This window comes from Nyctibius grandis, chromosome 6 (genome assembly GCF_013368605.1).
Source record: "Nyctibius grandis isolate bNycGra1 chromosome 6, bNycGra1.pri, whole genome shotgun sequence".
In the NCBI taxonomy this organism is placed as follows: domain Eukaryota; kingdom Metazoa; phylum Chordata; class Aves; order Nyctibiiformes; family Nyctibiidae; genus Nyctibius; species Nyctibius grandis.
In genome coordinates, this window is record NC_090663.1 from 60815386 (window position 1) to 60838788 (window position 23403).

General features: G+C 35.9%; 1 protein-coding gene across 2 annotated transcripts in view; it reads left to right on the forward strand.

Annotated features, from left to right (window-relative positions):
- The window catches only part of GSTCD (glutathione S-transferase C-terminal domain containing), a 75679-nt gene that overhangs the window by 3085 nt on the left and 49191 nt on the right, over positions 1-23403 (forward strand). For both annotated transcript variants that reach the window (XM_068403039.1, XM_068403040.1), the window contains exons 2-5: positions 6367-6798; positions 8443-8904; positions 13927-14181; positions 14878-14971. In XM_068403039.1, coding sequence (XP_068259140.1) covers positions 6388-6798; positions 8443-8904; positions 13927-14181; positions 14878-14971 — 1222 coding nt within the window. In that variant the 5' untranslated portion in view covers positions 6367-6387. The remainder of the gene's footprint in view (positions 1-6366; positions 6799-8442; positions 8905-13926; positions 14182-14877; positions 14972-23403) is intronic.

Below are 23403 nucleotides of genomic sequence, written 5' to 3' on the forward strand. Positions count from 1 at the left end.
GACAAACTTGGGTGTTGCGACAGTGGTAGTGAATGCAATTCTTGCAGTTTAGCCATGTATATTGTGAAGCTTGTCTACAGGACAAAAGTCTTGTTTCTGTTATTAGCTAATGTGCATTTTATTGATCTCTAAAATCTCTATTACAGTATTTTAATAATGCTGCTTTCGTCTTAGTAATTCTAGAAACAAGTGTTGAATGGGGAAAGAGGAAAAATCTTCTGTTTGAACAGTTATACTAATTCAAGATATGGACCCTTTGAATATAGCAGGTGGCTTTATGTTGATCGCTGTCAGACTGAGGCTGAAAAAGAAAATTTCCTAGATAAAGTTCTGAGGTAGTCACTGAATGATCTTTTTTTGTGGCGAAGAGGTTTTTGATGTCTAGGGGAGTAACAGCAAGAGGAACCTGCTGGGTTAGTCTAAATATTACAACTTCAAATATGAATAAAAAAAAAAAATTCTTAAGTTACCAGGCAGACATGTTATTTGGCAATTGCAGAGTCTGTATGAAAGTTCTGTATGAATTCAGAGATTACACTGTCCATGTAAGTGTTTTATGAAAAATAAAGGTGGAGAACTTTTAGCAGTGCTTTCTGAAGTTGGTAGAGAGAGAAACCTGCATTTAGAAGTCAGAAAATGGGAAAAGGGGATTTACAAAAGATTTTCTCAGCAATTGAGCTCAGGACATTTTTTTTCTTCTTGGTGTCGTAGGGAGTTCTAAAAAGGTTAAAATTTCTTCTGTGTTTACCCTATGCACTGTGAGCTCTATAGTTGCAAGGAAACGAGACTTATTCAGAAAAGAGACTTATTCAGAATGTCATTTGGCTGTTCAACATACTTATCTATGACCTAAATTAACTTAATTGCTATTTTTTGGCCCTCTGAAATCTCTTATGTGGAATACAAATGGATTTAAAAAGCAAAAACCCCTTAAACTTTTTGAATGTTTTAAAGGAAGACAGAAAGAAAAGTCCCTTGCTCCCCAAGAATCTTGTAGATACTAAGAATTAACTTAGAAACAACTTCTAGCAAATCTAGTTATAAAAAAAGTAACTTCCAAGTGTAAACCAAAACAGTGGCTTTCATTCCTTTAGCGTTCTGAAAAACATCTTCCACTGCTCAGCTCCTAAGGGTGTTCAGTTGGTAGCTGATCTTAACATGAGCACTGTTAATTGCCTAACTGTTGATCACCAGCAGAAATATCAGCTAATAAACTTATCTGTTCTTGTTTGAGGGTGGTACCTTCATCTTAACAATTTGTATTTTTCAAGTGGGTGAAATAAAGCGAAGAATTAAGTGTGAGTATTGGAAGGAGAGAGAGGAACAAACCTGAGCAAACTGACAAGTGAATCTTAACCTTCATTAAGTCAATAGTTAGAGTTTTAAAAATACTTAGTTTGATATTTGAGCCTGAATTATCACAAATTTAAAGATACATAATTTAACGTGTTTCTCTGGGCTTCCTTGGAATGTAGATGCAAGTTCTTTGGCAACTGTAAAGGAGGACCTGTGTTCCTGGACCACCACGCTGGGCATAGCAAAAGAGGAGAGAAACAGCTGGAGGATGCAAACAGGAGCTTTAAGTGCAACATGTCTTTTGTTTTCCTCCCGAGTGAAGCTCATCTTTTCATCATTTGAAGGTTAGCTGCAGGAACAGAAAAGTATTATTGTCCTAAATGGACCCTAATTAAGAAAATAATTTGTTCCAATCCACACAGTAAGTTTAATAACTCAGATCCAAATTGACCATATCAGTAGCAGAACAGGGAGTACAGTTCTGGGAAAACAATTTCAGTGTTGCAGCACTGCAAATTTGAGAGGAGAAAGGGACTTTGGTAGGAAAAATAGGAGTAGTATGCTATATGAGAAGAATTTGGGACTATATTTGAAGCTAATGGGACAGTATATTGCAAATACACCTTCAGGTCAGGTACTATGAGTGCTTGCAGGATCGGGACCTTTAGCTGAGATCCGATTGTCTGTATGAACCAAAATGAATCGCTGTCATATAAATGATGACATGTCAGATTGATTTGTCAGGGTATGGAAATCATTTGTGTATGTAAGTACCTGTTCTCAGATTTAAGACCCGATCTTGTGAAATGTGCAATGTTCTTAATTCTCCTTGTAAACCAAAGAAATGAGACACTTGTATTTTTTGTGATGAGAGCTGGAGTTACCTCCTGCTCTGGAGTTTATTCTGCTGTGAAGTGCAAGATATCAGTTAGTTGCTTGTGCTTTTTTCAGAAATTAGCAATTTACAGTTTGTTTTTATTTGGTTCAGAATTACTAACTGGGATGATTAATTGTTGCTGTATTGATTCTGTCACTGTTTATGTGATTCTTTAAAAACAAAATTCTCATAATATTGAACATAATTTTCATTTTTGGATTTCCCCTTCTCCCATCTGGGGAGAGTCTAATTAACCAAAACAGCAGCCTTAGCTTAACCCTTCTCCCTCACCTTGATATGAGAATCCCCCTCTAAAATTTTGTATGAGTATTTTTTTTAAAAAATATATCTGAGTAGCTAATGAATGTTTTATGAGTGAGTGGTATTTAAAATTTTTTGCTTTTTGGGATAAATGCAGCTTCAGCGTGTGCACAAAACCTAGCTAACGGAGAATCTAGCTTTTGGAAAACTTATTAAAAACAACTGCCTATCCAACTGGAATAAAATGTAGAATGGCTTTTTTATATATCAGAAAATTCAACAGCAGATATTGCAATTTCATTAAGAGCCCTGAGATTCTTGTCGATGAGCAATGAAAGCTCTGGTTTTATTTTGGGGTTAATGTAGCTACCTGTGTTTGAGCAGCTAAACTTCAAATCATACCGAACATTATGCTTACCTCTGTAGACCTGTTCACTTTGTGCTTCATGGAGGTAAATTGTACAATTTTGCAGAGAGTTACTGGAGAACTTTTTTGTCCTTTTGAGCTCATGAGTAGATAATTACAGGCAGGTACTGGAGGACTGCTAGCCACTGAGTACAGTAACTTGGGTTGTGCTGGACAGTCTTAAGTGAGAACCCCTCTCATAGGCTATCTAAGCTTATCTGAAGCACTACCAAGCCAGTGTGAGGTGGCTTTACCTGAGGACGAAGAATACAAGAAAGCCAAATCGGAGTCTGAACTGACTCTGGGGAGAAGGTATAACTGACAAGTTGTGGGACTAGAGGGTACTAAACTGATTCAGTGCGTGATACCAAGACCAGTTGATGCCATCTAGGTCTGAGCCACCGTCAAAACAAGTAGTTTCGTGGGCTCCCTGTCACCTGCAGTTGCACATTTCTACCATGTCCTTTACATGGGCACTTTTGTGGCTACATGCTGAATGACAATAGTTTACTGCTCTGGCTGAGGGCCAGACTTGGCCTTTCCTTCCTCCCCTCCCCAAAATAATTTTTTTCTCAATAAATTCTGCAAAATGTTCTGATTTTACGGTGTGATCTATTCAAGTAGATCATGAACGTCACTGTTCCTGTGTTCTTTCTATCCTTGTAGAAGTTCATTTAGGTTCAGAAAAGTATTTCAGTCTCTCTGGTATAGTTCACCATGTTGCAGCTGAGTAGTGGTAAATTAGTGTGTATGGTCACAAAAAATTACTTTGAGTTTTGAAGGAGTTAGTAACCACCCTCAAGCTGTCTGGCCCAGCTGTCTCCCAAAGGTTTTCTCTTCAAGGCATTTGGAAGAACAGACCTTTCCTGAGTGCACCTTTGCCTCAGTACAAAATCCACAGCCTTACCTAAAATGGTTGAGGGCAGTGGCTTTACATTAAGACACTATGGACTAAATGAAGTGGGCTGCATGTGTATTCCCATTTTCTGACACTGTCAAGAGATTGGAGCGGGTAGCTCTGTACAACGTCTGCTTATCCTGCTTCAGCAAGATCCTAGTATTGGTTTATCTGGTTTGTGTGACTTCTGTATGTGATAGTTGTATACCTGAGGATAAAAATAGTTGAATTTGACCAGACAAATTCCAAGTCAAATTTCAAACTTCAAGGAGACAGGTGGATTAATAGGATAGTGTCAGCTGTGGCATTTACTGGGTTGAATACAGAGCAGACCAATAACCAACAACTCATTATTTCCAATCAGTTACTGTCTCTGGGACTGACTGACGGCTGCTATCTATTACTCATTGCTACTGGGTAGAAGTAATTTTATTCAAGAGGAAATTTCATGTTGACAGTGTTTGCATTTTGATCTACCAGTTTTCATAGTGGGGCATTTTTTGTAATTTTAGTCAGTAGCCTGATTAAGTAGTAGCTCTATTTGGGCATTTTTCAAGGTTTTTTTTTTTTGTTTTTATTTTCAGTCTAATGATATATTATCCTCTGTGGGGGAACAGTGCTTCAGACCTGCTACTCTGGATGAAAATGGGCAAGGGCTGGTATACCTATTGAGAGTACCTGTGTGGTGAAAAGGTTAATGTTTTACTTGCACAGTCCTCAGTGATGGATTTGGAATAATTTGTAAGAAAAGGTGATTAACAGATGGAAACTACAGAATAATATACTTTGGAAATAGAAACCTCTTCAGAATTTACCAAAATATTTAGCAGTTCTACACAGCATGATAACGACCACAAAAGCTGATCATGTCCAATAAGGTCAACCAGAAGAAAAAAATCAGCAGTGAAGTGATTTGTAAGGTGATGTGTATGTCTGAGTGGCCAGGAAAAGATGGGGTTGTATGCTCTACAGGTTCCCATGGGAAATAAAACCAACCCAAATGCATATGAAGGTACTATTTAATGCTGAGAGAAGTACTGTAGTCGAGGATATGAGTTTAAATGCTAGTAACTATGGATTTAGGATGTAAGACTAGCTCTTGACTAATCTCTTCAACAGTACCTTCACTGTATATTTTTTTCCACTGTAAGCTGTACTTACAGTATTGAATCTGTCTTGATTTACGTGCTGTCAAGATTTATCCAAATAAAACAGTTTCTAGGAAAGCAGGTGTTATGTATTGTACTATTCTTTGTGTGGCAGGTGTATTAATTAAAGAAAAGCGACAGTACTATTCTGTTGAGCCACTGTTGTTCTGAGACAAAGTAATGTAATGTCATGGTTTAAAAATACTTCACTGTAACAATCGTTATTATGATCTTTACTTAATGTCAGGTGGACTTGATTTTATTCTTCCACTGTCTCTTTTTGGACAATTGATTTGGCCTAGTGATAGATGATATAAAATAGTAAATTTGATGTACACATCTACCTGAAAAAAAAAATCCAATAATCTAGATATATCAAATCAAAACCTTTTTTGCTTATTAAATAATTACATCATATTCATGTAACTGTACAGAGACTTTATTAATCTAGATGGTTATTTGAAAGACTGATGCTCTTCCAATGTCACGTGTGCTTTATATATATATAGGTATATATAAAAACGTACTGGCCTTTCTTAGCAACATTCCAATTTCTTTCTCTTATTGTAATAAAGCTTTCTTTTATAATGATTGTTTTAAGAGTGCCATCTAGTGTCTAAAGCTTTTCAATACGAGTTGTGATTTATAAGTTCATGGGCAATTTTATTGACTGATGGAGCAGAAAAATTATTGCATTATTGCTTTCTATTAAACTAGTATGGAATAGTTCAAGAGGAAAAATGTAATTTTCAACCAAGTATAAGGAAAATGAATTTAAGTTTTTAATATAATGAGAAGACATTAATTTCAGCTATTTTACTGTTGTATTAAACTGCTTTGAAGTAGTTGTGTGTTTGAGGTGTTCATGTAGCATTCTTAAAATGAACGTGTTTATATTTTTTCTTATGTGTCCTCCTGACCTTCAGTTGGTATCTCGCCAGGCTCTAGATTAATTTTTAATACAGAAACCAACTTAATTTCCCATGGCCTGAATACCCTATATATGTTCCTTCTAACAGTTACAGAAAGACAAATGTGTGCATTAGGAAACTGACTATTGTAGGTATGTGCTCAGGAACTTGTTTTTTTCAATAATATATGGTTAATGTGGGAGATTATTGATTTTAAAAAAAAAAGCCTTGCTATAAAATGTTTGTAAACTAAAACATTTAAAAGGAAATATTTTCCTTTGGTTTTGTATGTTTTGTTTAATGTCAGAAATATGCTAAAATGTAAAATAATTTTTACACAGATCATTTCCCTGTCAGTGATTTGTATGTGAAGAGACAGCGTATATGTGAAACCATGCTTTTCTCTCAAGAAGGGCCTGCAATCCACTTATTCTGGCAGGATGTCTTTAATAGTGTCTTATGTTAAAATCAGTTTTAGCAGATAGTGGAAGGACCACTGTTTCAAACCCTCGTTTTTGTTCTAAATTCTGTGTTCTTTTATGAATGTTGTGTTCTGATTTCTATTTCAGGAACTTCAACTCAGGAGGAAGATGAAAGATAGTGTCACTGAAGAACATTTATATTTGGGTTTTTCTCATCAGTACAGAGATAGTATCTTTCCTCTTCATACGTCTATTTCACTGTTTTTGCTATCCTACTGTGACTGCAAATTATTCAAAGTTTTCTTAGTGCCGACTGGTGAAAATGTGGATGATCAGTTTGTGACAAAAAACCTCCTTGGCGATCTCGAGGTCCATTTAATCTCCAGATGTCACCTTCCAGTGGTTGTGCAGAGCTGCTGTTTACCTGCTGCTGTTGTGAAAGACAGCAAGTTCTGCCGAGCTGGGCTTTCTGTTGTCTTAAGGCATATAATACAGAAAACATATGAGGCAGATCCATCTAAAAAGGATATTTTGGAACTCTTAGGCTTTAAGAAGACCTGCTTAAAAGCCTGTGCTGAAGTGAGTGCATCTCTTTCTCTTAAATACATTAATAGCATTTTTTATAACAATTAAATACTCTGAAGTAGACTCTTAATATTGATGTAAACTAAGTTCTTTTAGTAAGAAACTTAATTTGCTTAGAAAATTAAATTTCCTCAGTGGAGAAGTATGTGTATTTTGGCATAAAGATGGAGAAGAATTCTTTTTAAAGATACTACTTTTTAGCAGCCCAAAAAGAACCTTAAGATTAAAAAAAAATGGGTCAGATCTTTGTTTCATGTTTAGCAGTATAGTTTCAATAAGCTATAAAGTACAGCTCTTCCAGTTTGGAGTAGACTAAGAAATACCTAATTTATTGTTAATTTTGATTTCAAGAGCACCGTATACTGTTAGTCTTCATCACTGCCAAGGCACGCTGCCAGCTTATGCTCACCAGGATGTCTAGAGTCTTTTCAGCAGAGCTGCTGCCTGGCCAGTTAGTCGGTCCCTAGCCTGTACCATTACAGGGGTCTAGTCCATCCTAGGTGTGGGATGTTTTATTGAGTTTCGTGAAGTTCCTGTCAACCTGTTCTCTAGCCTGTGTAGGCCCCTGTGAATGGCAGCCTTTTCTTGAAGTTTATTGACTGCTCCACTCAACTCAGTGTCATCCTTGATGTGAATGTATTCCATCTCCCCCTCTAGGTCATTGGTAAAGATAATTAAATAGGATAGGCCTCAGCATAGGCCCCTCAAGAGCTCCACTTCTAACTGACCTTCAGGTAGAGTGTGAACCACTACTACCTTTTGAGTTGATATTTCAGCCCATTTATCACAGCAGTTTACTCATCTGGCAGTTAATCCATCTAGACTTGCCTGCCTTCTCCTATCAGGCGGTTGAACTATTTTGTGATCGCTACATCCATAGATGCCATTGAGTACTGTGCCTCCAACCCAGTTCATCCCTGTTGATGAGTAGCAGATCTGGGGAAGAATATCCTTGTGCTAGTCCATCTAGCACTAGCGTAAAGAAGTTGTCCCTGGCATCCTCCAGAAACGTCTGGTTCTAACCTTTTCTTGGAACTGCTGGCAAACTTGATTCCGTGTTTCAGATGGCTGCAAAGTGAGTAAACTGAATAAGAAAAGACAAGAGTTTAAAAGTTTTAAAACCTTTAAGTACAGGTAATAAGAAAAAGAGGACAAGGATAAGAACATGAAAAAAACAAGTAATTTTTTTCCAGGTGTTTCGTTAGACTAAAGTTTTTTGGTGTTGCATGCTAAAAAACCACTAATAATATAATGCATTTCTGTAAAATAAATGTGCTCAAAATCTCTTTGGTGTAATCTTCTGGTTTTATTACCAGCATTTGGTAGAGCTGACATATGTAAATTCATCACAGTTTTGCTTCTCGTGAGTTACACAGGCTAATCTTATGCCAATAAAAAGGAATAAAAATATGCTATACTGGATAACTGTTCATTCTGTTATATGTAAGATTTAGCTTCCTGATTCTGCTGTTTCACAAGTAATACAAAATACCTGAGCTTCTAAGATATCAAAGAAGGTATTAAAAACTGGAGTTACCACCTTTGGCTGGAATTTATTTGCTTAAAGTGTGCAAAAACATACGCTGGATTTTGTTTCTCTTTCTGTAGAGACATTAATTACGTGAATTTGTCTGACAGGTTAGCCAGTGGACCAGACTTTGTGAGATCAGCATACCTCTGGCTGTTGAAGGATTTTTGACAGCATCTCCTGAGCACTGTCAGACTATTCCTCCTGACATTTTACAGCTTGAAAGGAAGCTTGGAGAACCTGTCCGAGTACATAATGATGACAAAATTCGAAGGCAAAAACTTCAACAACAGAAGGCAGGTGCCAAAACTGCAGTGCCTGTACTTGGTAAAGAAGCAACAGAGGAAGGAAAAACAGTGGAAATGCATGAACATCCACTCCCAAGTTTGGAACTGAGTATAGCTTTCTCCAAGCTACTTGTACAGGAGGTACCAGATGCAGTCAACAGGGAGGCCCCTCACATCAGGAGGATAAAAACCTCTGACCTTCCATGTTTGGACCATGTTTTTGCAGAAGGGCTTTATTTTACCTTGGCAGATATAGTGCTTTTGCCATGCATCCATCAATTCTTGGTAAGACAACAAGTTCTGCAAATATTAAGTGGTGTATATGTAATTTTAAGAACTGGAAAGTTGTAAAATGTGTTAATTTAAAATATATTGTGGTGTTTGTGATGTGAACTTAACCTGAAAGAGGAGATTTGTCTTTGTACAAACTGTTAAAATATTATGCTGAACTATTTTGGCACCAAGTTGCCCAGAAAATTCCTCCATGAAAATACTTAAAATGGACACTTAAAGTACATTCTAATATACATAAAGCCAAAGTAGGTAAGCGTGAACCTGTCTTCTTGCTTGAATTTAGCGTACTAGATTTATGACCATGACTCAATGGATATTTACTGAAATGAGAGCATTTTATCTGTGAGGATTTTTTTGAGATTTGGAATTTTGATTCCATCGTAACTTGCAAAATTTAAAAGGAGGGAGGGTTGAGAATGGTATAATAATTTAAAATATTATAAGGGATGTCCCCCGTGAGAGATATAAAATGGACACTTAAATAAGTAGAAGAAAGTAGGTAAGCATGAACCTATTTTAATTTTGGTTTCAGTGTACTTGGGAGGCAAGGCAAGATGAATTCCTACCCAGCTTGTTGTACTTCTACTACGTGGATATTAGCTGAATTGAAATTCTTTTCATCAGACACTTGAAACTTTATGTAACTTTATCTTGACAGGGACAGATATGCCTAAAAGAAAACAAGTACCTTCTAGGAAAATAAGAATGCCCTTTAGGGAGGCAGTGAGTGGAGAGAGATTCAGGGACTATGGTGGCTTTTTAGAGGTGTAAATCCTTGACTTTCCTTACACATACTAGAGCTGAAGAGGTACTCGGGTATTGACTAGGGGAAGACTTCCAAAAGCTCATTTGTTTATGCTACTGGTATGTAATTTCTTGAGATTCTCTTTAGAATTTTTTTTTTGTGTACAGATATTTCTTTTCAAAATACAGTGTACTATGGCTTCCAATTTGCTTATTTCTCCTCATAATAGGTTAGTTATTCTTAATCTCTGCTGTTGTTTTCTTCTAGTTCATAGGAATGACTTCTTTGGGAGGAAACATTCCTGTGTAGCCAAACTGGCTTTAGTCTCCCTCAAATGGGTGCTTTTTATCAAACCCTCCCACAAAATAAGCCAGTTTCATTGCATATCTGTAGATAAAGATGGGTGTCTAGGACAGCATAATACCTACATATCAGCAACCTTTTTATTCTTCTGTGCAGTTTTGTTTTGTAAAAACTTAGTCTGTATTCTTCTTCAAGCAAGGACTGATCACTGTGAACCCCTCTCAGAACTGAGGTGTTGTGTCTAGGGAGCCAGCTGCTTTGGGATGTGCTTCAGCCCCTGAAACTTCAGTAATCTGTAGTTTTGTCGTTCATAGTATCGTTGCTACTAAACTGTTTTCCACAGTTTGTGGAAGGTCCTTTGTTTACTGCAATGAAAGGAGAAGTTCCTTGGCAAAGGTTAAATTGCTAGAAACTCTTGGAGTGAAGTTTATAACTGAAAAGTTATGATTCTCCTTGCGGTCCTGTGAGATTTCCAGGGTACAGTTTGGCAGGCTGTTGGTTGAGTCAACTCAACTGTAATTTGAATCAGTAAAAAATTCATGTTTCTGTACCCTCAGATCAACGATCTGTTAGAAGCTAATCTCATCCCTCTTGTAGGGAGAGCCTTATTCACTTGGTTATTGAATCTTTTGTGGTGGATTGCTCACTTTGTACAAAATTTATCTGGGCCTGAGAAGGAGATTCCATCTGTGCGTGTTGGTTATTGCTTTTTTTACAGCATTAACCTAGTCAGTGCCAGTGTCTTGCAGATTCAGTTGTACAAATATCTTAATATCTGTATTAGGAACATATATCAAAATATGTTTCAAGCCTAATAAAGCCATGCAATTTGATTTTTATTTACTTTTTTTTTAACACTCCCTCCAATCCCTCTTTTCTCCCTCTACCCTTTTCTCACCTCTGTAAAGAGGTAGGGCTTAGTAGTGCAAGTGACTTGAGCTCAGGTTCAAAACCAATTTTGCTTTGGGAAAAACATCCGTGGCAAGACTGTGTGAGAGTCTTGCTCAGCACAATCTGTGTACTTAGTTTTATGAGGATGTATACACAGAAAAGAACTAGGGAAGCGACAACTCTGTCTTTATTTCCCATGACAATAAAATGATACAACGAAGTTGCCTGCTACCAGTATTCCTGCAATTACTCTATGAGATTGATAGCTAAGCTGGTGTCTGTTGCCAGGAAGAGCTCTGAGTGAAGCTGGTATTTGCATTTTGATTTTGCAAGTTGTTTTGCCAAATTTGCCTTATGGTGTTTGAAAACAAATGGAATTCATGGAGAAGATGCTGTCAGATTCAGAGAAGCAATCTCTAAAATCAAGATAATTGCTAACGAACATTAATATGTGACAAGCATCCAATTTATAGCTTCTTTAACCAAAATCATCATCCTCAATGGATTTATGTATAATCATAGCAATTCGGGAGTCCAGAAGTAGGTTAATGTAGCTACCTTTGAATTAAGATGATGAGTTATTTTACAGAAATGGTTATTAATTCATCGCTGCTTTGTTTGTTTGTTTTGCAAATCACATAACTGAGGATTAACGGCAACTTCTGTATGAATGATACCAAACAAAAGTAGTAAGACAAAATGCTTTCCTACTATTTTGAAAACTTTAATGTATTTCAGTCTTCTTTATTTTTCCAAGGCCTCTTTAAATAAGAAGAGCATAACTTTTTACAGTAATATTTGATTTACTGGTGCTAGGCATGAGAAGATTCTTGGATCAGATGCTTAATTGATTTCAGCAATCCAGTTGAAATTGTTCTGTAGACATAGCGTGAGCAGCTTAGAATGCTGTATTTGTTTGCTTTTCATGTGTGACCCTTGAGCCCTGGTGGTCTGCAGCTTACAAATGATATATTATAGAATACATTTTTGTTAGCTTGCACCAAGGATTGTCCTAAAAAACTGGCTTTCAGTTTTATTTTTACCTAAATTACAAGAGCTCTGGGATAATGTTGCTTTATTTCTGTTCTCTGGTGAATGATCAGTTTTCTAAACAATTATACCTTGATTCCTACAGTTATCATCCAAATTTAATAACTTGCATCTGAAAGCTTATTGCAGGCAGTGGGTTGAAACTGCTCTTGTTGATGGAAGTGCCAGAGTTTAATTCTGTATTAAAATGTTATGTATCACTTACATAACTGGACTTTCTGGATTGTGGTTAAAAAAATCATTCTAGCTACGCTTCCACTTTGCTTTAGGGTGTGAATAATAATGAAGTCTTCAATGGGTATGTGTCTGGAAAGTATCATACAATAAATATGAGGAGACCTGACTAGCTGATTGTAATTGTAATTACCAAAAGTAAGATAATGAAGCTGAAGTGTTGTTTTTCATTACCTCATTCCATTTCCGTTATCTTTCTGAGGTTAGCTTTGTTATGCTTTCTATTAGTTGAAATTGTTTAAAATTAACAGAAGAATAACAAAAGCTCTGTTCTCCATCTGGGAGAAACCAGTATTCCCTTTTAAAATACAATTTAGAACACTTGTTATCAAGTGTAACAGTGCCTCTTAGAATTGCTTTCCAAAATACTTCTTCCTTAGCTGAATTAATGAATTTCTGCCTGTGTTTCTATTAGGATATTGAATTAGATACTAAAATTACACAATTCATCCTCCTTTTGCTCCTTTAGCTATTACTAATTACTTGTGATTACCCTAAGAACATTATAAACACAGCATGCAAGAAAGCTTCTTGAAATTTTGTGTCATTTCAAGTGTTCTTTACCAATTCCTATTTCCACACCGAGGGCAGATATGTGGAGGGGCACTGTTTTTGCATGGCCTTTTCCTGTAATCGTGATTTTTAATTTTTTGCTTAAAGCAGGCACAGCATCACAGAATTGTTGAGGTTGGAATAGTTGAGGTTGGAGGGCACCTCTGGAGATCATCTTGTCCAGCCCCCCTGCTCAGAGCAGGGTCAACTGGAGCCAGTTGCCCAGGATCATGTCCAGTCAGGTTTTGAGTGTCTCTAAGGACGGAGACTTTACAACCTCTCCTGTAAGAGGATGATCTTCACTGTTCTGAAACATTTGTGGACCCAAACAAAAATTACTTCAGTTCACCAAATGCATCCCTTTTAAAATTAACTGGTCTTTATGTAAAAATGTGATTTGTGTATCTTTTTTGTAATATATGCATTGTATTCTTACTTAGGAATCTTTTTTTTTACACTTAAAATTCTGATTTCTCTTGAAGACAACTTCATCTCACCATCATATATACTTAATTTGGAAAAGAAATATACTAGTTACCATTTTCATGTAAAAATACAAAGTTAAGATGATAAAAAAGTTTAAGTAAATATATGATTTAAAAAAAAAGTTTTGGATTCAGTGCTAGTAAAAAAATAAAAGTCACAGATGTAGTGCAAAGACTTAAATAAAGACCAGGGACAATGTATGCCTGTGCCTATTTTGCTGTTACCACATAGTCAAAGGTGTTTCAGGCTTGCAGTTGCTGGCAAAACAGCTGTCAGTGGATGAGCTTTTAAGGACTGCAAGGCGCCTGTGGGAAGGAAGAGAGCATTCAGGTACCATAATGTCTTGCTTAGAGTTCAGTATTCATTGCAAAATACTGTTGTTGGGGTGGGGTGTTTTGTTTTTTTTTTTTGTGATTACCAACCAAAACGAACCATTCCCTTGTTAGGAAATAGCAGATAATTACGAATATTATTTAAATTGTTTTTTCCTGTTACTGACTGAAATTAGGATTAAAGTTGGTCATGTAAACCTTTTCATCCTATTAAGCAAATGGGAATTGCAGATAAAGTCTAAGTGGCCAACTGGCAATTCCACCTGCAGGCCTAAGCTCTTAACTAGCCATCTTTTTGCATCATGCTATGAGTAAGCACGCTCGGCATGGAGCTGAGCTCTCTTCTGTAGTTCTTGCCTTCTTGTGGCTTGTAGGGAGAAATTTACAGTAGCAAGTAACCTTTCTGTTTTATTTTTCTAGGTTTCCAGCAAAAAACAAGGCAAAAATCTGGTCAATTTGCCTCTGATATCCAGTTGGTATCAAAGAGTTCAAGAAGTACCTGGAGTAAAGAAAGCTGCTGGCAAATGCAATATGGAGCTTCTCCAGCTTCCAGAGTTGATGTCTGCTCCAGAGGAAGAGCTACAAGACCTCTCTTCAGTTCCTGATGAATTAGAAGAGGAGAATGAAGACAGTCATTTTATAGGTGGTCCAAGGCCAACTATGACTAAGTTAATGGTATTTTAAGCTTTTTAATGAAGTATTTTTAACAGTAATATTCTGGTGGATTTGGAATAGGTGAAATTCATTAGAATTGCAGAAGCTAAGTCTGACAGCCTTGGACTGTTTAATACATTTTGCCTGTCTTCTGTCTGATATGCATTGACTTAGAAGTGATTTTACTTTTTTGTTCTGTTATGATATTTGACCAATTCAGGAATTGAGCAAAGACAGGACTGCTGGAAGCCCCATCAATAATTCTGATTAATCAAAGTATCTTTTTGTTTGAATTGCAGTATTGTGTTTCTCTTTTAAAGATATTTATATAAAGGATGACAAAAAACATTGCTTGTATGTTTGGCTTCATTATTCTATCATTTCTGTTGGGTTTTTGCTATTTAATTAGAGCTTTGAACATGTGGGAACCCTAATGAGTTTTGTTAAAGAAAACTCTCATGTTCCATAACTCTCAGTATTTTTTGCATAGAGGCTGACAGCATGTCCTAAAGAAAATTAACAGGGCTTTCTTGTGAAAATGAGAGAAATACATAATTTGAATCCCATATAACGTAGAGTCAGTTGCCTGTTTAGTTTCAGTTAGGCTGAAAGTGTTGCACGGTTTCATCTGACGCCATTAAATACAGTGGGAATTTTTCTACCAACTTCAGTGGGTAAAGGATCAGGGTCTTAATTTTTTTCCCCCCTTTCACATAGGAAAATGGTATTGAAGCAAAGTTTTCTCCTCATCCATGCCCCAACTGGACCCTAGACTGGACCAATCTACCATCTGCAGTCAGTCCTGGAGAAGGTAAGGATTTTTGTATGTGTGTATGTATTTAACATTGCCTTTTTCTGGTGAAGCTACTTAACTGTTTCATAGGAAAATATATCACTTTTCAATGTATTTCAGAGCTCTGTGAAACAGGTAAGCAGCTTTAAATCTGTTTTAACGTTCAGCCTGTTTGGGACACATGGTGACTTCCCTTGGGTCATCAACAGATGATGACCAAACTGGGAATAAAAGCTTGACCTTGATTCCTGAACCATATTTTTTCCCACTGTTTCCCACTTTCCTGAACTTATCTTCATACCTAGAACAGTAAATTCTGACTACATGATGTTAATATAATCGGCATGAATGTTGTATATGGACTGTGTCTCCCAAAGCAGCAGCAGCTGATGTTATCCTGATGAAAATAATATTCATTAGCAAAGTTTAGTAGCTACATATGAGTGAGTCTTCCCTTTTGTGGCAGTGTTCCCTGACCTGTAGGGGTCGTTTGCTTTGCTGGATTGCAGGGCAGTCTGTTGGCTAGTGACTATAGTTCTACAGAGAAAAAAAACAATTTATCACAATGTTTGTTGTTTTCATCAGTATTGTGAATATTGAATACCTCTTCCACCACACAGGAGAGTTTCCTCTAAAAGGTCTTATACATACTGACAAACAGTAAGTTAGAGTCATGTTTACATTTTAGATATCCTCCAGCTTTTTAAAGTCCTGCCATTATGTCAATTACTTCTAAAATATTTGGCTTCTAAAGTTGTGTGTATGGGCCTTGAGACGTGTGAATCTGTAAGGCTTTGTGAGCATCTGGACTATGCATGAAACATTGCAAAATATTCCAAAATACAATATCTTAGTGCCCTTTGTAACTGTTGATATTCTAGGGTGTTGTAGTAGTTGTTACAAACTTTCACTTTTGGAAGGAATTTAACACCAAATACTTCATTTATCTTAAAATGTATTGTAAATGCTGGTTTCTGTTTTAGTTTACTGTATAAAAACCTGGTCAGTACTTTAACTGTATTTTTTCTAAGCTTGTTTTCCAAATCTGTATTTAGGTCAGAAATATGTTGATATTGTCAGTTAAATACAGAAGCCAAAACCCCTCAGCACTTGTTGTTTCTTCCAAATCAAGACATGTAGCCCTTTAACTTTGTAGTTGGTCCTATTTATAGGACCAATTTCTCCTAAACATGTCAAGTGTTTTATATACTTTGTTATTCCTAGTAAGAAATGGTTTGATTCCTAATACTGAATTGATTTGGACGTCTATAGAGGAATTGTTTGTCACAATGTCTTATCCTCTTTAAAAACACATCATTGAAACCCCAAGGCAGTGAAAGTTGCTTCCCTCTAGAAGTAAGATCTTTGTGTTCACAAGTGTTGCATAGAGCTAATGCTCACATATTCTTTGTGGCATTAATTATTTGCAAACCAGGTTTTGTTTTTAACCTACAGTCCAACATAACATAGGGTTACTGTAATAGATACCTTTTTCTGGCAGAAAGAAAAATGAATTACAGATATTTGGCTGACACTTTGTTGCACTGGAATTGTTAAAATATCTTACAAAGACAGGAGTGTTTTCCTTCATTGGCAAAAATGAATCTCCTAAATAAAAATTCACTGGGATCTGGACCTCAAGAATGTTTTTATAGTTGGGTGACCATTGATCTTGGAGATCCCATTTATGTATATTATTTCAAAGCAATTTGGTTTGTCGTCTGGGGTCAGCTCTCAAGGACTGAGGTCATCATCATAAGTGCTTTGCAAATACTAAGTACTGTGTCAGTAGTTTGGTACTCTGCATACTCACTCTCCATACCTACTCTCTATTCCTTCTCTGTCCATAAACACTGATTTTATAGGACATTTTGTAAGAAACTTGCATTAGCCTTTGAGAAAGTATTTGAAAGTATGCAGAGGAATTTATTTCAATAGTTTTGCTTCCTCATCTTCTTCTGTGAGATATAAACTTAAGTTTTTTTTCCGTTTACAAATTAACAATACAAATACAGTCTGGCTTAGGAGCCGCAGTTCCTTCATCAAATGACAAATTAGCACAATTGAAACAAGTTTCTCCATGATGCCTGTTAATCAGGTTTGACCAATGGCACTATTCAGAGTGATCTCTGGTCTTGATTTCCAGTGTGTATAACTTATGAATTAAGGCATCAGCTAATTTGTCTACAGTTGAGATGAAACCTCTGGTCTTTCTTTGAAGACTAAATATACAAGTAGTTGTGAGGCTGTTTTTAAAATTCATTTACCTATTTACTAGGTAATGTGTAGGATGTTGGTTTGTAAAATGACTTTTCAGGTCCCCAAACTCTTCCCAGCTCCTCCTACCCCTGTACCTCGCCCAGTAACTCTATTATTTTTTATCTGGACAGGATCTGAAATTCTAATCTAGTAACAAATGCCTTTGTACTCTGTGTATTTAGATCAGTAACACTCTTTAAACTGATCAATTAATACATTTTAAAGCCAGATAAACAATATGATCATCTATACCTGTCTCCTACCTGATTCTGGCTATAAGTTAAATTCGTTAATTGCTTGTATCAAGCAGAATGATTTATAGAATAACAACAGTGTTTAAAAGATACCTGGCTGAAGGAAGAGTTGTAGTGTAATTTTATTTCAGTATAATTTTATTTCTCCAGAATGGAGATTAAACTGTAAATTAGATGTTCTACAGTGAAAGAGTGAGTATGAAGGACAGCACTTTTTAAAAAGAGCTTCTGTTAAAACATATCGGGTGGACCAACAAGAATCAAACAATATTCACGATTTTAGTTTAGAAACATCTTCAAAACTTAAGAACCTTTAAATAACATAGGCTAGAACAATAACACAGTTCTGTGGAATTAACTGATGTTTCGATTAAGCAGTCTTAGTGGTATAACAGACAACAAACCTGGACGATCAGTGTTAGCTTCAGCTTCCAGAACTGATATTAAATAAAAGATACTTTAATGAAGCGTGACCTCTCAACAGGGAAGATACAGAGACTTCTTAACTTGGCAGGAGAAAATTTTGAAAATTTTTTAGCCCTCATTTATCATATACAAAATTAGCTTTAATGACAGGAAGGAGGAGACATCATTGAGCTATGATGAGATTCTTGATTTGGTCCATCAACCATGGAAAAGCCTGGCTTCTGACTGAGTTCCTTGTATTTTGGACATAATGTTGATTTCTTGGGTTTTACCCTTATACCAAATGACTGTCAACCATTCTTTAATGTCACGTGATTAGAGATTACTGATGTTTTAATGGTTGCTGCATTTTTTTTTTTACAACATTGAAGGAAAACAGCATTAAATAATGTAGTTATCTTTTAACCAATTTAAAAGCTTGTGACTTTGGGTCCACATTAAAGTGTTTGCAATTGCTAACAGAACTAACATAATAACTGTGGAATAAATGCTTTATTAGATGCAGAGTTATTTGATTTGAAATTGTTGTCAAAATTGATTCAATATATCCAAGTTGCTTCTAGGATTATTTTGTGAAGATAAGTGACAGTTATTTTATTTTGTTCTGCTTTTTATAGTGGTATTACCTTTGGAATATTTTAGACTTGAGAGATGCTTTCTGAGATAAGAATACATGATGCTTAAAAATCAAAGCTGTTTTAGGGAATCTGATATTTTATTAAAATTTTTCTAATCAAGAGATGCAAATTATGTGGTTTACTTTAAATGTTAAAAGCAGCAGTGTTTCTAAAATGAGATCCAGGCAGTCATTTATTCTATAAAATAAAAAGAGTTAAAAGAAACACTTTAAAGTTCTCTATTTCCCTTCCAAGCCTGTCAGAACTTTTTGAAAGACTTTGAAGATTTTTTTTTAAATAGTTTTGTAGCCTATTTCAGTATCTCAAGCATCCTGAAGCAGGAACTCATCCTTCTTCTTCAACTGATTTTTCCATATCAGACAGCTCTTTGCCTGCAAGCCACATGGGTAACAATCCAAGGGAAACTCAACTGAAGCTGCTTCTCATTAACCTCTCCTTAAAGCTATAGTTTTGTTGCACTCGTTTAAATAAGTTTAAACCACATTTATGATTGCAATTCAAGATCTGGAAAACCTGCAATGGCAATGGAGCCAGATTGCCTCATATTCTTAATAAATACTTGAGAAGTAAATAATTTTCAGTAACAAAGAAAGGGAAATGCTCATGGCTTGAATGTAGGCAACATTGGTATCTGAGGTGATAAGTGTAAGAAAATGGAAGCTTATTACTGCAGTTTCACTATTCTTTTATGTGGCTTACCTTAAAAAGAAGATTCTTGCAAAACTTCAGATTTCATATGTGACTTCTTTGGGTCTTTTGACTGCGTTGGGATATAGCATTGCATACTTGGCCTGAGGACAATTTTGATGGGAGTTTGAATGGAATTACTAATTTTTAGACAAAAAATTCTTTATGGTTGGCTGGAAATAATAAAATATGCACCCCACCAAACCAGGTAACTCATTCGTGGCAATATACATGTTTGTGCTATTACTGTGCTCTCTCTCAATTTTTCTTTTGTGACTGTCTTGGTTACGAAACTAAACAAGGGAAGGGAATGTATTATTTTATATTTTTAAGATGCCTATTTGGAGACAGTAGGCAAAGCTATTATATGGCTAAGTTAAATTAGTATGTAATAATGATTTTTAGGTACAATGTTTTACTGAAACAAATACTTATTGAGAACATAGAAGGTTTGTATACCTCATGAAAACAATGCCACCTGCATTGAGGCATACAAGTTCAGTACATTTATGTTTGCTTGAAGGCTGCTGCATTTTTTTAAGTGATGTTTTGATCTAAATGACATGCTTAACAGCCTCTGAAATATTCAAAATCTGCTAAGAAAAAACAGCAGTTGCTAGTCTATCTTATTGCAAATGACACTAGAAAGAATAATACCAAGTTCTAACAGCTGCATTTTGATTGAGTTCGGATATATTCTCATTGGTGTTTGGCCTGTTCTGTAAGAAATTATTATGGTGAGGGTGATTGACAGACTTTCCATATGACTGATAATCATACTGAAAAGTGTCACCTTTGTTTTAGTGCCTTGCTTTGTGGAATAAGTGTAAACCCTCAGAGAATTACTGAAGCCTTAGCCCTTTGTATTGAATATCCCCTATAACAGGAGTTCAGTTTTTAATGAATTTTAATGCCTAGAGGTATGGTTTTACAATTCACAAGTCCTTGTTAATGTGAGGTTATTAGACTTCTGAGGCATTTGTTTTATAGAATACAGTATATAAAGTTCAATGAAGGTTTTTTTTAGTCCTGTTGTGGTTTGTATTTGTTTACTGAACATATCTAAAGAATTAAAATTAAATGCTGCAATTTGCCAGTTGAAATGTTTTAGGGATTTATGATTTGGGAACTGGAGGCAATTTTTAATGATTTGTTTTTGTAAATTGACAGTAGTCTTAGTTCTGACAGTTAAATTAAAGCATGTTCGTGATTAATCAGAGTGAACTTTTACAAAGTGTCTACACTTGACAGTCACTGGCCTAAGCTGGCTGTGTGTAGATAGAATTTGAGTGTGATCTGCCCCAGATAGAAAAAGTAGTTTTATTCATTAGACTGTGGGTTTTTTCCCTTTTTTCTCTAAAGTTCTCACACATACTGAACATAAAACCCAAAAATATTAACTCATAGATGACTAGCAGATGTTTTTTTAGCAGGACTGTTAAATTAATTTTCTATGTCTTCCTCAGAAATCTTTAATGAATGTTAAATAGCCTGCTAAGTAACTCTGGCCTTTGTTTCATTTAAACTATTTTGTGTTTCTTCTCCTCCTGATACCATTGTAGTACAGTTTACTTGTTTCTTTGTCCCTTTTATATTTCTGTGTTCCTTGTTCATGGGATAGCAGAGCCCCAAAGTTATATTATTTATCTCTTAAGCCAGAGGTTTAGAGAACAAGTTTCTGCTAAGTACTCCATAGCATGGAGGTGCAGGTCATTCTTTATGGAAGATTACTACTAAGGAAAGAAGGACTGATGATCCATTCTAGAAAGTTTGATTTGGGACAATGTCCAGCAAAAATCTAGGACAGATTATTAATGTAATCCAAAAAGACATTTTCTTCTAAATATGGCTCAAAATCATCAGCAGGAGTATTTTTGGGGAAGTCAGAGTATATTGAAATTTATCTCCTTTAATGGTCAGTAAGGTGTTCTTAGAAGTGATGCTGTGGTACAAAGTGACACTTTGTAGAGAAAGCAGTGATGACACATTTCTTGCTCCTTTTTGCCTGGAAACTACATATGAGAAGGCATTTAACTACTTTTTTTTTTTTTTTTTGAGTCCTGTTTGTAGTGTTGCCGTTTCATAATAACTGATTCCATATATGCCATCCAGTCTGAATTACACAGATGCCAATCATTCATCCACTGCTGGCCCTCAGAAGGTCCTCATGGCAGCTGAATAAGTAGTTGTCAGAAAAATCTGTCCATTTCAGAACTTAAGCAAAAATATAAACAGATAATTAGATGGAAGAATGCTGGGTTTTTTTGTTGACGTTCTATTTATTTTCTGTTGCTTGCCTCTGAATAGGTCAAAATAGACGTCTTCCACTATGAGGAAGAACTAAATGCCTTTTTCAGTTTTGCTCTTTGCACTAGTAGATGTGAACTTGCCTACAGAGTATATATAGTGTTCAAACTTACAGCAAATTCATTTTTATACCTTGTCCAGTTTTAAATCTGTAGGTACCTGATTTTCAGCATGTTTTTGGAATGATGTGCCCGTTTTTGGAATATGAATTCCTTTAAAAATGTTTGGATACCATCTGAAAACTCATGAAGATGGGTCAAGAAATCCTGTCCTGTTTCCCCATAAGCAAGTGAAAAGATTGTTTTCATTTCATTGCGGCCAGTATTTCCCTTTTGGAAAGATCTGTTTTAACTTTCTAAATATTTTAATCAAATGTTGTAGTAATGAATTCCATATGCATTAACATATTTGTGTTAATTACAAAGATTTAGGAGGAGGAGTAGTTAATGCCTTTCTTTGTCTCCGAATATAATGAATATGCTATTGGATAAAAAGTTAAATTGTTGATGACATTAGTCTTCATAATTTTTTTCCAGAATATACTAATATCTTAGTATTCCAGTTGCTGTACAATTTAAATTGATCTTTTGTAGCACCAGCATTGTCTTTAAAAGAGGTATTTAATCTGCTTCAGTATTCTGGTATTTCTTGCTGTAAAATGTCTTCACTGCTTATTTTGAAGATTGTTCTGTAAGTTTTCTCATTAGACTTAAATCCCAACTACATCGATGATAGGGTGTAACCACTGTACAGCTTATGTCCTTTAGCTATTTCATGTGTCAGCCATTTGCCATATCTGAGAGTATGGGGATTCGTAATTCATACAGCTATGTAGCATAATCAACACAAGGATTATAGTTAGGTTTTTTCCCTTTCTTTGCAGTATTTTTATAGGTCACTTACATTGTTGTTTTCTAACATTGTAACTGAGGGACAGCTGAGTTTTAAATTTATCAGCTCAACTGGTAAGCGAGCATGACTGATCTGTATTTCTGCTACAAAGCCTAAGCAGTCCTTTCAAGCAGAGGCATCAGGAGACCTTCATTACCTCTGCAACAGCATGTTGGCTTTTTTACTTTCTTCAAAGTGTAATGTTGAGCTGTGCAATCTGTCTTTCAAGACAAAAATGTGAACTGGTCGAGTGGAATGACTTTTTCTTAGCTGTTTTGCCAGTGCGCTGGTGTGTGTGTGACTTTTGGAGCTTAAAATCTTCACTGACCACAGGAGGGCAGCAAAATCTGTTGGGATAAGAAACTACCTGAATGAATGGAGCTGTGGCTAAGGAGTCACCCAAGAGAAAGATAGTTTTTATGTGGCAGTTAGCTCAGTAACCTCTAATCCCCAAATTTGGGACCACCTGTTGGAAGAAGTGATTTAAAGCTGGTTTTTTTCCTTCAAATTAGAGTTGATGTTTTAACAGTTGACATACTTTGTTGGAGTAGAACCTAAAAGCAATAATCACAGAGTCTGTTGTGCTAGGTGCTGTATAAACACATCGCAGGGTAATGCCTTCTGCCTTGAATGTTTTCAAGTCTAAGAAAAGAGGTAATAGCTGAGCAGGGAGTGACAGAGGAGGGAAGTTGGTCAGCTCAACTTCTGCTGGAGTTTTATATCCTTTGGAATAAAGGAGGATGCTGGGAAGATATTTGTATCAGAATGAGAAGCTCAGTGGAAATTCTGGGAATTTTTTCCTGGCACATATGTAGCAACATGGGAAGAACTGTGCAAATGATATAAATTTTTTTTTTTTAATTGATCAATAAATGCTGCCATAGTTCACGAGCCAATATTTTGGTAATTGAAAAAGATGGTAGCATTGAAGGGTAGGTTATGGCTGGAATTCAGAGGAAAGGGAAATAACTTGTTTGATACAATAGAA